The sequence below is a fragment of the Somniosus microcephalus genome, chromosome 23 (genome assembly GCF_052327205.1).
Source record: "Somniosus microcephalus isolate GS21.2 chromosome 23, FLI_Smic_1.0, whole genome shotgun sequence".
Taxonomy (NCBI): Eukaryota; Metazoa; Chordata; class Chondrichthyes; order Squaliformes; family Somniosidae; genus Somniosus; species Somniosus microcephalus.
The window spans coordinates 40,445,790-40,461,728 of record NC_141009.1 but is presented as its reverse complement, the minus strand read 5'-3'; the positions used below and the strand labels follow the sequence as shown (position 1 = coordinate 40,461,728).

The window sequence follows — 15,939 nt, the reverse complement described above, 5'->3', positions numbered from 1 at the left end:
TGGGACGTTTTACTACCTTGAAGGTGCTATATGAATGCACGTTGTTGTTGTACTTTCTCCGGGATTGGGGAAACCAATCAGATCAGTCGGTAAATATAACTGGAGGCTGCAAGAACCAATCGGATCAGTTAGAGGGCAGAACTGTTGGCTGTTAGAACTAATCTTTCTCCCACTGTTGGTTGTACACAAACTTGAGACATCTTAAGATAAGCTGATGGTTTCTGAGAGTCACAGATGTATTTATTTAGTGTTTGCTCCCAAAGAAGTTGTGTATAATGTATAAGCTAATAAAATGAAGCTTTTAAAAGCTATCCCTGACCTTTCTGAGACATACTGTTAGCTTCTAGAGTAGTTGCAATAGCTGTTTTGAGAGATGGAAGATGTTCCCTGATTTGAATGCATTAACTAGCTTTATTGAACATTGCTGCCACTGACCTGGTGGAATTGCCAGGGTTTGGAAATAAAGAAGAGTGGAGTAGGGACGGCAATGAGCTTTACTTAATTTGAAGAAATTACACTGAGATTCCCATATCTAGGATTTTTCTACAGTTGTACCGTTGTGATGTGTGGTGTGAACCTTTGGAGTTGTTTCTGTGTGACATTCAGTGCCCGCTCGTGCTCTGTAACTTAGCTGCTTTCCACTTTGTGTACGCACACTTTTTTTTAATGCCCCACTATTCTGGGGAGCAACTGGGGAGGGAGCCCACATCACTTATGCTAGAGTGGTCAACATCTGTCAGCAAATAGTGACTTTAATAATTAACAAAAGTGTAATAGCCACTCCTAGATTGGAAGAAATCAGTTGGATGCACCTGAGAGCATAACATTCAGCTCGCTCTGCCTATTTCTGGAAGCCACGTCCTTGTGCCCTTTACTTTGGGTTTCCCACCGACTTTCCGCCAAAGTGGCAGGGCACGGGAAACCCCGCGGAAAATCCGGGTGCCTATTATTTCTTTGTGGATCGCGGCCTAGAGCCCCAGATGGGCCCCACAGCCACCAGTGGCCAGTGAGGTATGCCATGCCTCACCAGGCGTACCTCTGCCAATCCTGCAGCCGACCCTTTAGATGCCCGGCGAGGCAGAAACTGCCAGCGTAGAGAAGTCTCTGCCCCGCCTGTCGTGTATTGATTGCGAGTTTGACACCAGTCAATACGGTAATGTAATGTGCGAGTTTACCACCAGTTAATATGGTAATGTAATGGGCATTGCATTATGGGAATTACCCGGGAAAGCTGCAGTCAGCCATTTTACCAATAAAGTAAAGATCACAGTTAGAAACCTGTCTGCCTGACTCTGATTTAATTCGACATATCTACATGCTTGATTGAACGTATTAAAGCATAGATACAACATTGGCGACGAGGATAACGAAAAGAATCATTTTAAATAGGTAGTTGCCCAAGTTTTAGTTAGCTAGGATGGAGAAGACCGGCATTCAAAATTTTGCTTGCTTCGCCGAGCCAGCCACGTTGGGTCCAAGATGGACGAGGTGGTTAACGTCTTTTGAGCCTTATGCCGATGGCAAAGGACTCATTATCGATGATACCTCTACTGCTGCCACAAAGCAGAGGAGAAGAGTTCTACTTCTGCACCTCGCAGGACCAGATGTCCAGGATATCTTTTCGACTCTACCGGACATAGGAGAGCCAGCAGACTACACGGCGGCAGTTAGTGCTTTGAATCACTACTTCGTGCCCCAGCTCAACGCAGCATTTGCTAGACAGACTTTTCATAAGTTGTCCCAGAAGGCAGGTGAGACTGTGCAACAATTTGCTACTCGCTTGCGGCAGGCTGCTAAAGACTGTGCTTTTGGGGGGATGCGGATAATCAAATAAGAGACGCTATCCTGAGTAGGTGCACGTCAGCCTATGTGCGGAGGAAATTGCTAGAGGAAGGGCATGAGCTAACGCTCGCCCGCACGTTGCAATTGGCCTCACAATGTGAAAATGTCGAGGAGCAGATGTCAGCCATGTCATGTACAGAGAAGGCGGCTCATCGTGTTACACAGAAAAGAGGGTATTATGCGAAAAGCTCGACAGAGAAACCAAAGGGTAATGGCGATAGGAACGAAAGGAAATATTACAGATGTGGACACACAGACCACATGGGCAGAGATCCGAAATGCCCAGCACGCGGACAAACATGTCATAAGTGCAAGGGAAAGGATCAATTCTCCAAAGTATGCCACACAAAGGGTACAAAGAAACACAGTGTGAACAATGTAGAGGAACAAAATAACTGTGCATTTGCTGTTACTGGAAATAATGTGACAGAGAGACTTACCTTTTGTGTGGGAGGAGTAAACCTGAGAATGTTAATTGATTCGGGTGCAACTAATAATGTGATAGATGAGAATACATGGGAAGGATTAAAGTCAGAACACATTAAGTGTCAGTCACATGTCCCTAAGACAGAGAGAAAGTTATTCTCTTATGCTTCTAGCCGACCACTGTCAGTTAAAGGTATATTCACATGTGGGATTACAATAGGTAAGAGAACTGAGCAGGCGGAGTTCATTGTGGTTAAAGGCCATGGAGAGCCGTTGCTAGGAAGGGAGACAGCCATGAAACTGAGAGTTTTAAAAATAGGCGCAGATGTCTCAGCTGTGGTAGATGTAAGACAGCTACCAGAACAGCGGTATCCAAAGGTGTTCCAGGGAGTAGGAAGGCTGAACACAAAACAGATCAGTTTGTATATCGACCCACAAATGAAGCCTGTGGCGCAGCCACTCAGGCGTATACCATTCAACTTAAAGGGGGCAGCAGAGACCAAAATAAAACAATTGAGGGACATGGACATTATCGAACCTGTAACTGGTCCCACCCCATGGGTAAATCCTGTGGTTATTGTACCAAAAGTGGATAAGGATGTAAGGTTATGCCTAGACATGAGACAAGCAAACCAGGCAATAGTGAGGGAACGATATCCAATTCCCACCGTTGATGAGATACTCCAAGGTATGAACGGCTCGACAGTGTTTAGTAAGCTAGACCTGAAATGGGGTTATCACCAGCTAGAACTGACCCCTAAGTCACGAGAAATCACAACGTCTGTAGTACATAACGGAGCATACAGGTACAAGAGGCTGATATTCGGTGTATCTTCAGCTAGTGAACAATATCAGCACGAGATAGCTACTGCCTTAGCTGGAATAGAGGGTGTTGAAAACATCTCAGATGACATTATCGTGCATGCACACGACCAGGAAATGCACGACAGATGCCTGCACGCTGTCATGACCAGACTAATGGAAAGTGGACTGACACTAAACTCAGAGAAGTGCCAATTCAACATGGACCGATTGATTTTCATGGGAAACCTGTTGTCTGAAAAGGGCATCGGACCAACAGCAGAGAGAGTGTGAGCGGTGGCAGAAGCTCGGGAACCAGAGAATGCTACAGAGGTGAGGTGTTTCTTGGGACTCGTTGGGTAGCAGATTCATCACGCAGTTTGCAACGCTATCAGAGCCACTGCGACGCCCGACGAGAAAAGACACACCATTTAAATTTGGATCACAACAGAGACAGTCATTCAGTGCACTCAAGGAAGAGTTGGCCAGAGCCGGCACTTCAGCATATTTTGATAAGGACGCACCAACCAAGGTGATAGCAGATGCCAGTCAGGTTTAGGTGCAGTACTAGTTCAGGACTAACAGGGACAAAAGGTGCCAATATCGTAGTTTAACAGACTGTGAGAGGAAATACTCTCAAACAGAGAGAGAGGCCTTAGCTCTTGTATGGGCTTGTGAGAGGCTGCATTCATATGTGTATGGCCGAAAATTTAACTTGGTAACTGACCATAAGCCATTACAAGTGATATACGGCCCACACTCTAAACCCTGTGCCCGTATAGAGAGATGGGTACTTAGATTACAGCCGTATGATTTTAAAGTGATGCACATTCCAGGCAAGCAAAACATTGCAGACCCACTGTCACGATTGCTGGGGGAGACAGCAAAACAGGAGAGACATTCTCATGGCTCAGATGAATACGTGAGATTTGTAGCTGTGAGTGCGACACCAAAAGCACTCACTACTAGAGAGGTGGAGGAAGCCTCTGCTACCGACCCAGAGCTGATTGAGGTACGGAAGGCAATCACAAACGGACATTTTGAGAACTGTAAAGCTTATGCAGCAATTGCAAACGAGCTGTGCGTAGTGGGGTACCTAGTTCTTCGGGGAACACGCATCGTGCTACCCACAGTGTTACACGCACGAGCCCTGGTGTTAGCACATGAAGGACACTTGGGAATAGTTGGAACAAAGCAACATCTCAGAACCAAGGTTTGGTGGCCTGGCATGGACAAGGCAGCTGAAAAACACTGTAAAGCATGCCCCGGCTGTCAGATAGTAGCCAGACCCGACCCACCTGAACCGTTGAGACCAACACCATTACCGGAGGGCCCCTGGCAGGATGTAGCTATAGACTTACTGGGACCCTTGCCATCCAACCACTCCATTCTTGTGGTAGTTGATTATTATAGTCGCTACTATGAATACGACCTCATGACCTCCACAACAACAGAGAAGGTTATTGATAGTTTAGAGTCAATCTTCAGTCGTCATGGTTTGCCAATCACCTGCAAATCTGATAATGGTCCCCAATTCAGATCTGAATTATTCAAAGAATACTGTGAAAACAACGGGATGAAACACCTGAAAACGACAGCAAAATGGGCTCAGGCTAACGGAGAAGTCGAGCGCCAGAATGCATCGCTGATGAAGAGGATCAGAATTGCTCAGTCAGAAGGACTAGATTGGAAACGTGAACTTAGAAAATATGTGACTGTGTACAGGAGCATTGACCATGCCACGACAGGAAAGAGCCCGGCAGAGCTGCTCTTTAAACGGAGAATGAGAGGAAAGCTGCCAGACATCACAGAGTCGTGCGCAGACATGGAAGGATGTGACCGGGACGCAGAACAAAAAGGCAAGTCCAAACTGTATGCAGATGAACAGCGGAGAACACAATACTCAGAGGTGGAAGTTGACGACACGGTGCTGGTACGGCAGGACAAAGTGGGCAAGTTCACCACTCCTTTTAATGCCACACCGCACAAAGTTTTGAGTAAAACAGGGAGTCAGGTAGTAGTAGAATCTCTGGATGGAGCACGCTACTCGAGAAACACTACATTTGTGAAGCAATACAGAACCAATGGACCAAAGGAGACACTCCATGAGCAGGAGGAAACACAAGGGACTGAGGACAGTATAGTAGACCCTGACACACATACCACTGTGACACAGGCAATACCCACTGACACCAACATGTCAGACATACCCAATACAGCCAGACCTCAAAGGGTTAAAAGAAAACCCCAAAGACTGTCTGATTATGTCACAATATAAACTGTGCGAGAACTGCATGGGTGATGTTAAATGTTTAAACCTGGGAATTATTTAGTTGTGTGGTAAGACACAAGTTTGTAAAAAGTTTATAAATCAAATAAGTTATGCAGTGTTATTGTAAGCAACTGTTTGTAAACTGCAAGCTTGTTTCCAAGGAAAAGGGGGATGTCGTGTATTGATTGCAAGTTTGACACCAGTCAATACAGTAATGTAATGTGCGAGTTTAACACCAGTTAATACGGTACTGTAATGGGCATTGCATTATGGGAATTACCCGGGAAAGCTGCAGTCAGCCATTTTACCAATAAAGTAAAGATCACAGTTAGACGCCTGTCTGCCTGACTCTGATTTAATTCGACGTATCTACATGCTTGATTGAACGTATTAAAGCATAGATACAACACCGCCGACACCACCGGCCTTGTTTAGAGGGTGGTGGCGCAGGGGCTCTGCCCCCCACAAGGCCATCCCGGCAACCGCACCACAAGGTTGGTACCTGGATTGTGTCTCGATTCCAGGCCTCAGGGTGGGGAGGCTCCTGTGGAGCTTACAATGGGAGTCCGCTGGAAGGGCCGCAGATTTTCGGAGCCAGTTTCTTTTTAGTTCAGTCAGGTTGTTGCAGTTCTTGTGCGCTGTGCCATTGCAATCTCCTTCCTGCTCATGTGCGCAGGCTGGCTGCTATGTCCATCTGTCTTAAAATATTAAATAGCTGAGACTTTTTACTGGTAGTCTCCCTGTCATGTTTCGCTCTTGGTGCTGAAAACCATAGACATACCTTTGTGCATTAAATATTAATATGAAGTTAATGTTTCTCATTTAGATTATTGATAACCTGGTTTGTGTGTAGGCTCAAAGCTGACAAGAATCCAGGGTCTGCTTGTCCTTGTGTCTGATTAAATACATCATTCACTTCTCCCATCCTAATTTTTAAGATTTTTTCTTCTTTACTGTGTCCCTCTTCAAAACGTCACATTTCCTCAACTGAGTGGATGGGGGCGACCAGCACTTAGACCTCTGCAGGTGAGTTTGTCACTAGAAATGTGCTCAAGAATAGAATGAGTTGATATATCTTCTGATTTGTCCACCTCCTCTGGACATAAATGCCCTAGACACCCCAACTGAAATTGGGCAACTGGCCTTCCTCCTCTTCAAGTGTCAGTTTTGCTCAGTTGGTGGTACTTTTACCTCTGAATCAGAAGATTTTGCATTTGAATTCCACTCCAAGACCTGAGATCATAATTTAGGTGAACACTGCTGTGCAGCACTGAGGGAACGATTTATTGTTGGAGCTGCTGGCCTTTAGATGAGACGTTAAACTGAAGTCCCACCTGCCTGTTCAGCTGGATGTTGTAGATACCGTGACACTATTTGAAAATGAACAGTGCATTCTGCTGGTGGGCAGGCCAACATTCCTCCCTCAATACCATCAAAAATAGATCAGTCTTCATCTCATTGCTGTTTGTGGGATCTTGCTGTGAGCAAAACTGCTGCCACATTTACCCATATAACAGTAACTGCATAATATAATTCACAATTATGCCATCAGCATTTCGCAGTGACAGCAATTTGGAGGCCGAATCGGTGTGTCAGCATTTGCTGACAAAAATTAGCACAAACTAGGACCTCTCCCCCAAGTACGGCCACTCAATCTTTCCCACTGCTCCCACCCGAGTTGGCTTGCTAAAGGAGCCCTTCCCTCCCAAAACACCACCTTTAATGGCAGTGATGGTCTTGCGAGGTATGGAATTTCCGTCGACGGTATACAGCAGCGGGAATCTCTGACCTCAGGAGTAGCGTTGAGGAGAGCGAAGCACTGGTTTGGTCCAACAGCAGCCAAACTCAGGAGGAACTGGGGTAGGGGAGTAGAATGGATGGTGATGAATGGATGGCAGTGAAGGGGAGGGAAGGGGCAATAAAGCACAAATGGAAAGAAACGAGAAGGAGTGGGAAGGGGGCAATGAAGGGAAGAGTGGACAGAGAAATGAAGGAGAGAAACGGGGGCAGAAGCTGGGAGCAATGCTTTGGGTTGATAAAAGGAGGGTCATTAGATTTTTCCAGCAGAGAAGGAGACTAATCGGTGCATCACGCCTATACTCACTCTCTAAAACAGCTATCCACTTAGTCCCATTCCCATTTCCCTGCCCTTTCTCCATTCAGCTTTTAATTTTCCCTTATACAAATAGTTATCCATTTCCATTCTAAAACCTGTTTTGAGTTCCAGAATGCAGGCATGAATTGAGGGGGAGTGGGCACAGAGACTGCCAGGGTGGACTGGGAAAGGGGGGCGGGGGAAGGATGTGGGACCGTGAACGTTGAGGTGGCCTTGGGGAAATGATGACCTGGCTGGTCTGTTGAAGATCTATATAACACTGTTTTCTTTTATTTAAGATTAAAAATCTGTTCATTGTGAACTATAAAATGCTTAAAATTAACACAGGAGCTGAAGATCCTGGGTTCTGCCAGGACCGTATCCACTAATGGCCTCCAGCACTGAGCCCACAGTAGTTTGCAGTGTTACGGGAGGGCAGCTCATTAGCATGGGACAGGTGAGCACAAGTGCCACTTCATAGGAACAGGAATAGGCCATTCAGCCCCTCGAGCCTGTTCCGCCATTCAATTTGATCATGGCTGATCTGTATTTTAACTCCATCTACCCGCCTTGGTTCTATATCCCTTAATACCCTTACCTAACAAAAATCTACCCAGCTCGGTTTTGAAATTTTCAATTGACCTAGCCTCAACAGATTTTCACAACCCTTTGTGTGAGGAAGTGAATCCTGACATTACCCATGAATTCCTAGCCATTAAGGTTATGCCCCCTTGTTCGGGACTCCCCCATGAGAGAAAAGAATTTCTCTCTATCTATCCTCTCAATTCCTTTAATCATCTTAAACACCTCAATTAGATCACCCTTTAATCTTCTATAATCAAGAGAATAGAAGCCTAGTCTATGCAACCTGTCCTCATAATTTAACCGTTTTAGCCCCGGTATCATTCTGGTGAATCTGTGCTGCACCTCCTCCAAAGCCAAGCTTCAAGGAACATCTCCAGTGCCTTCCTGCCCATGCCGGCCAGAAACTTTGACATCTGCCCACCTGCTCATGTTTTAATGTTTTGTCGCCCCCCCAACCAAGATCACTGGCCATGGTCTCAACAGTTCCTTGTAAAAGAGGCCGATCATTAAAAAAAATGTAGCCTTTCTCTGGCCTGGATCCCACTGGTGGGGTCCACATTCGACTTTTCTGGCAGCTGGGGCACCCCAACTTAATCGGTGCACCGGCTTCCATTGATGTGTCAGGTCCCGACTGCCAAAGGAACGTGAACTTCTGGTGTCTCCACCTCTGGCTCTGTCCCCTTGCCATCATTTGTAAACAGCGAACAGAGGGTCTTCTCCTTCAAAGGCAAATAGGAAACTCCCATAAAAAATGGAGATCTCTGTAATTTTTCAGGGGGGGGGTGGGCAGTTCCGCTGGTTGTTCACTGTCGTTATAGCTGGAGATCAGCAGAATCACTGAGGAATTTCTACTCCAACATTTTTATTGTAAAAATTCTTCCCAGGGCGTATACTGTGGATCCCTCAAGAAATGCAGCACCAATTTTGTACCTTCAACATGTGGATTTCCTTCTTCAGCCTTTCACGTACTTATGTTTTTTTCCCTCCAATGCAAGTGAAGGAACGTTGTGTGTACCTATTGCTTAAGTTACAAAGCACATGCATCTGCTTGTTTTCACATATTGTAGGGCCATTCCTGTTGTATTAATATCAGCCATTTTGAAGCTGCTGGTCAGCTTTTGCTAGTTTTCCAGATTGGTATGTAGGAACTCACTCTTTGTAAAGTGCTTTGGGACAATTCTGTGAGACATGATAAGGCGCTATATAAACGAATGGTCTATTTTCTTTCTCTTTTTTTTTCTTGGTGTCTCACATTATGTCCTCCCCAAGATGCTCTCCAATATGACACATTGATCATATTGATTAGAAATCATTTGCCTTAGAAACACATGCCAGCTGTTAACTTAGATATCAACTACATTTGCGTCAAATCCAATAGCTCATTGGGTAAATGCGCAGAACCGTGGACCATATTGACCACGAACGGCCCAATCCCAGGCCTATGCTGACTTACCTGGTCTCCAGCTGGCCAGCCGTGGGCAGCTCCAGTGTCTCAAAGTTATGAAGGGAAAAAGTGTCGAGAGTGCCCACATATGATTACTGTCCAGTGGAAAGTCTGCATGAGTGAACTTTCAGCAGGTGCTCCCCCCACCCCATTCACAAGATAATTATGGATGAGGAGCGCAATTTGGCCCATTTGATTCATCCATCCAGAGATATTCTAATGGCCACTCAATAAAAGCATCCAATTGTTCATTAAATGATTTGAGGATTTTTGCCTTCATTTGGTAGTTTATTACACAGGTTACTCTTTGTGTTGAGAAAAAATTCCTGATATCTGTCCCTAAAGTGCCCCACCCTAGTTTGAAACTGTCTCCAGCCCTGATCCCGCAGTTTAATTTAAAGTAATCTTCTTCTTCTTAGGCAGTCCCTCAGAACCGAGGATGACTTGCTTCCACATTAAAAATGCGTTCTCAGGTGACTGATGAGTCCAATGCGGGACCTACAGTCTCTGTCACAGGTGGGGCAGACGGTGGTTGAAGGGGCGCTTGGGTTGACATGCACTCCTTGCGCTGCCTGCGCTTGGCTTCCACTTGCATCCGGTGAACAGACTCGAGGTGTTCAGTGCCTTCCCGGATGCTTTGTGCGATCTTGGGCCAGGGATTCCCAGGTGTCGGTGGGGAAGTTGCACTTTTTCAAGGAGGCTTTGAGGGTGTCCTTGAAGCGTTTCCTCTGCCCACCTGGGGCTCTCTTGCTGTGTCGGAGCTCCGAGTAGAGCGCTTGTTTTGGGAGTCTCATATCGGGCATGCGGACGATGTGACCTGTCCATCGGAGCTGATCGAGCGTGGCAAAGCTTCAATACTGGGGATGTTGGCCTGAACGAGAACACTGACGTTGGTGCGCCTATCCTGCTAATGGATTTGCAGGACCTTGCGGAGGCAGCATTGGTGGTACCTCTCCAGTGCTTTGAGGTGCCTGTTGTACATGGTCCATGTCTCTGAGTCATACAGGAGGGTGGGTATCACTACTGCTCTGTAGACCATGAGCTTGGTGCCGGGTTTGAGGTCCTGGTCTTCAAACACTCTCTTCCTCAGGCGACCGAATTTAAAGTAATATTCTGTTTTTTTCTACACTCTTAACAATCTTATGTGCCTCTATATGATCATCTATGAGCCTCCTTTCTTGGCGGAGGTGCGCAAATTCCATGGCACCCCAAAATGGGCACGATTGTGGCGGTGTGCTGGAATGGAGAAGTATCAATATAATTGCCTTCCAATAAGTTAAACGTGGTTCTTGTATAAATGGGGTTCATAAAAGGACTTCAATTGGATACAAAGACAGATGTGAGAACAAGTATAGCTTGTGACGGGAGTTGCAGGTATGTATGTAGAAGTTCCACCTCATATTGTAAGAGCTTTCATTCTATCAAAGTGCTTCTTATAAGTGAGATGAAGTTGTTTTTTTCCTGTCTTGATTGCCCTGAATCAGGATTAATACTGTTTTTTGCACGAGGTGATGGTGTATTTTGTGCCGGGATTGGCTTCAAGAAGGAAGAAAACTGGGTGAATTCAGGACAACCAGAGACATTCATGGATTTTTGTAGATAGGATTTAGAATTTGTGAAGAGTTGCTGTTCCCCAGGCTCCCAGTGCGATACAGTTATTAAGATGAGCTACTTAACCTAGACTGGAGGAAGTGTTAACATAGGGTACTCCCCAAAGTTCCCTGTAATTTTTTGGGGGCCGCGCAGCCCCTTGAACAGAATGCGCGGCTGTTTCAAAATTTCAATTTAAAAGCCAGTTCACCGTGTTATGTCTGACATTGGTGATAGGTACTCGATTGCCTTGGCCTGAGCACATGGAGTTTGATAGTGCTGTTATCATTGTATTGTGTATAGGTATTCGATTGCTTTTGCCTGGGTGTCTGTGTGTGGATCAGCCATTAAAAAGCAACATGAACTGAACTCTGCTTACGGCCTCTGGATTATCTTTGCAACGTAACACACCGGCTGCACGGGTCCCCTAGAGCGTCGCTTAAAGCGAACATTGGTGCTCGCATGTACCTCTCATATGACAGTTCAAGAGCAGTCTTAGTCAAAATGGTGTCTGATGGGGGGGGCTGAAACAAATAAAGGCGGTGAAAAATATAGGGGAGGAAAATGAAAGGGGATTTGTGCTATACTGTCATGGGCATTTTAGCAGTTAACACATTAAAGCTTTAACAGTAAACATCTGTTTTAGGAATCCAAAGGGTTGAATGTATTAGTATTTAATTCCCAGGCTCCCCTTGTAGCCCAGTGAGCATGAATTCCAAAACTATTCACGTAATTCCTTATTGCTTACTACTCTCTAGGAATCTTGTGCATTTGACTTGATGAATAATGTTTCTGTTGTGGATCCTTTGCGTGGATCTCAGGGGGAATACTGTGGATTTCCAGTGGTGGTAAAATCAGGGAACTGATTGATGAAATGTAAATACCATCAAGCTGCAAATATATCCCACACTGGCAGCTCATTACCTCTATCCCACGCTTGGAAACATTTGTTTATATAAGATAAATGGCTTCAGCCTACTCTTAAGGAAACAGTGTTCCTACCCTCTGACAGTTGTACTGTAAGCTGAAAGTTTTTCTCCTCCATTTTTCTAATTGTCTTTAAGACTCTTAATGCTTGCAAGCCAATTATTTAATGCACAAAGCATGCTTTCAATTTAAAACATGAAGTGATTACAATAACAAAAAGTCTATGACATGTGGCCGCACACAGAAAAACAGAACGAAACAAAAACAAAACACACACACACACACACACTATTTATAAAGCACGAAAGCAGAGGAAAATAGACCTAATGCATTTCATCCCACTTGCACAAAATTTAAGAGAAAATGGCTGAGAGACCAGAACACATTTAACCTTTAACAAAATAATAGCCTGCAGGAGACCGAAAACATCTTTAGAAATTCTGAACATTGTTTATTTTTTCTGTAAAAGTTCTTAAGAATTCGGTTAAAAGGAAAATAAAGAAATGAGAAAAAGGATGACCCAATTTTCCCCCCTGTAGAGGAACAGCCCGTGGAAATGCCAGAGTTACTTTGCATGATGCATGTCAAGAAGCTTTTGTTTGTCTGTGGTTATTTTAATTCATTTTCTTCATCCCTCTGTTGTGTGTTTTTATTTTACCAGGGGAATCTCTGAGCTTTGCAGATGACCTTCTCTCAGGCCTGGGGTCCTCCTGCGTGGTGGTGGGGAAAAACCATGGGGTTGCCTCGGAAACGACCACGTACTCCTTAATTTTCAAGTGCCTGGAACCAGACAGCTTCTACAAGTGAGCAAAGACTAATAACACACAAGAACGTGCTCGTACACACGCACACACTAGGGTTGCCAACTTTGGGTGGTTGCATCACATGACCTCCTGCCTCGAACCGCCCCACCCCCACACTCCCGTCATTGGTTCATCTCCAGGTGCCCTGCCTTCCCACACCAATTGGAAAGTGAGCAGACTCTTTGTTAACCGATTGGCTTAATCTCGACTGTTAGTCAAACAGTATTCTTTCCCCCATCTCCAATATCAGTAATTAGTTCTAAAAAAAAGCATTCAAAGAAAATGAAAAAGCACATTTGTTTTAACGCTTCTGTGATTTTTCTCCTGGGTTGCTTGCAGGAGTGTCCTGGAGATTAATCGTCAATTCCTGGAGACTCCAGGGCAATCCTGGAGGGCTGGCACCCTAACGCACACATTTTCAAACCGGATTTTTCCAAGGAATGTTTTGGTGGTGGTTTCAAACAAAATGTGTGGGTGGAAAATACCTCCAGAAACTGCTAACGGTTCTTGTATTAAATTGCAAGGAAATCTGGATTGTGAGTTACCGCTGCAAACTTGTGCAAACAGCTCGCTAACTCCAGCATTTTCCCCCGCCGTGGCTATTTTTCTTTACCAGGAAAGATGTTTTGTGGTTAGTTTGTTTTCCTTAGTACGGGAGTCTTTCAAAACTTGGCACGCTGTGTTTAACACCTCCACAAGGTGCTTTTATTTTTCTTCACCCCTGTCAGTTGCGGAAGTCACAGCTGAACAAATTTCAATGTTACATTTTTGTGTTTATTCCTTTTGCTGCTGGTGGATTGGATTCCTTAGTGGTGTTTGACATGAGAAGGTTTGTGTTTGACGAGTCTCATGTTTGCATGCCAGTTTTCCCTATGTTTACAAATGAGTAAGTTCTCAACCACTCTTTGCCGCGTCCAGATATAAAAACAACTCACTAACAATGGCCTTATTTTTCCAATTCCTTTTCTGTAGTTCACGCTGGGACATTTCTGTTCTTCTTTCTCGTTTCCTCATTGCCTCATCTTACTTACACACCACAAAGCCCATCAAGGTTTTGGAGTATTAAGCCAGGGGGTTTAAGGTTGATGCTAGCTGTTTGAAGGAAAGTGTGTGCCTTCTGACTCCTGTATGGTGAGCAGTGTAGAAAGTGATTCCTTTTGGAATGATTGCGATCAATATCTGAACTAATTGATTAGCAGAAAATTGGAAATAAACGCAGAAAGTATTTGAAGTATACAGCAGGACCATCTTCTAGCTGAGGTTCTCCACTTGAACGACCTGCTCTGTATTTCTAAAGTTTTCTGTTTTTAATATTCCTGTAGATTGAATTTTGTGAAAACATCGAATTCAAAATGGTGATGTTGAAGGGCCAGCATTGCTATATCAAGGGGTTTTGGAGCAGACTCGTATGTTGCTAAAGCCTGGTGTGAAAATTTAAGTGCAACTTCATCTGTATGAGTGGCAGGGCAAATTTATACAACAGCCAATACTTACTGGTCACATTGCAAGCTTTATTTTTTTATTGAAGCAATGATAAGTAATTTGCAATATCGAACATAATAATATAAATGTATTACCGGTCACTATGTTGAACACGCTTCTGAATGTCTCAATTCTTCGCAGGCCATTTGGTGAGAGAACCCTTTACATCATCATCACTGGGTCCGTCTGTAATTTGGCTTGAATCTTGGAAGTGATATTCGAGCCTGATTGATTTAACGGCCTGTATTTCTGAAGTGAAAGTTTAGTGCTTGTCAATGACACAGAGCAGTTCAGGATACGCACAGGATAACTGAGGCTTCTGATTTTAGGGTTAAACCCCGTTAACCTGATTTTTCCCTCCCAAAACACAAGTTTGGATTAAACCTGATGAGACCTGGAAATGTCATTGTTGGTGCTGCACTTCTGGTGTGATCGCACGTAGCTGCTTTTCCTGTTGGTGCAGCGAACACTTCATCTACTCCCCAATATTTGATGGGCAGCATTGACGTACCACTCACTTGCAGCTGCCCATCTTTCCTTTAAATGGCTGAGGAGGAAGTGCTGAGATCTATAGCGCTTTATTTCCTTTTAAATTGTCTTTCTGATTTAAACCTAAATCTTTCTGAGTACAAGGGGGGTAATTTTGCCAGCCCTGGGGAGGCAGGTATGGAGGCGGGACTGCCGGGAAAATGGCAGAAACTGAGCGGGTACCGAACCCGCTCCTAACCCGCCTCTGTGCCATCTTCCTGGGAGGCGGGTCCCCGACTTGCGCAAGGACCCGTCTCCTCGAAGCAGGAAGGGGATTACAGCTACTTAACTGCCAGTTAACAGGTAGTTAACAGACAGTTAAGAGGCTTATCTCCATTTTACCACAAAGTGCGTGCTCCCCGACAGCTGCGAACCTCGCCAGGGTCAGCGAGGCGAGCAGTGGGTCTGCGGGGGGGAGAGGGGTCAAAAAGTTTGCTGTGGAGGTGAGTGATGGTTGCAAGTGTGGAGAAGTAAGTATGGGAGGTGAGTGTAAAGTGTTAGAAGAAGTTTACTTACCTTTGCTTCTTCCTGCAGGCTTCAACCCTTGGGGATCTGGAGGTGCCTCATCTCAATGGCAGAGATGACAGAATGGCTGCTACATTTGCCAATGCAACAGCCATCTGCTTTCTGCTAAGGAGAGCGGTTTGGTGAGTCTTCAGTACAAGAACTCACCAAAGAACAGAGAATGTCAGTGTTTGACAGCTTCTCAAAGCTGTCAAACGATGACAATTCATCTGTCAAAAACTTTTGACAGATGAAACGTCATACACTGACGTCCTCTGTCACCGGCTTTCCCTTAATTGGCCGGCCAAGCCTGCAGGGCAGGCTTAACAAGGTCAATTATGGAAAAGTAGCGTGGGTTGGCTGGACGTTGTTGGGGGCGGGACTGAAACCTGACAACCAGTAGTCCCGCCCCCAATGCGTCCCCATTGATAAAATCCAGCCCAAGAATTCTATATTACTTTTGGTACCAAAGAGCATTTTATTTGCTTAGACCACATTTTACTCAGTAATATGACCCAAATTTTGGAACAAAATAAAATGCAAGACTCAAAGGTCCACACCATCTGTGGTGTGTTAACAAGTTGGTAACACATTGAGAGGGTCAAGGTGATACCATAATTGCAAGTGAGAAGCTCAAACA

At 45.0% G+C, this 15,939-nt stretch overlaps 1 protein-coding gene across 6 annotated transcripts in view; it reads left to right on the top strand.

The window, feature by feature from the left end:
* Positions 1 to 15,939, top strand: part of astn2 (astrotactin 2) — a 1,941,856-nt gene that overhangs the window by 1,709,353 nt on the left and 216,564 nt on the right. For 5 of the 6 annotated variants that reach the window (XM_085965839.1, XM_085965837.1, XM_085965836.1 and 2 more), the window contains one exon: positions 12,644 to 12,785. The exons of the other annotated variant lie outside the window; for it this stretch is intronic. In XM_085965839.1, the coding sequence (XP_085821965.1) occupies positions 12,644 to 12,785 (142 nt within the window). The remainder of the gene's footprint in view (positions 1 to 12,643; positions 12,786 to 15,939) is intronic. 6 annotated transcript variants of the gene reach the window in all.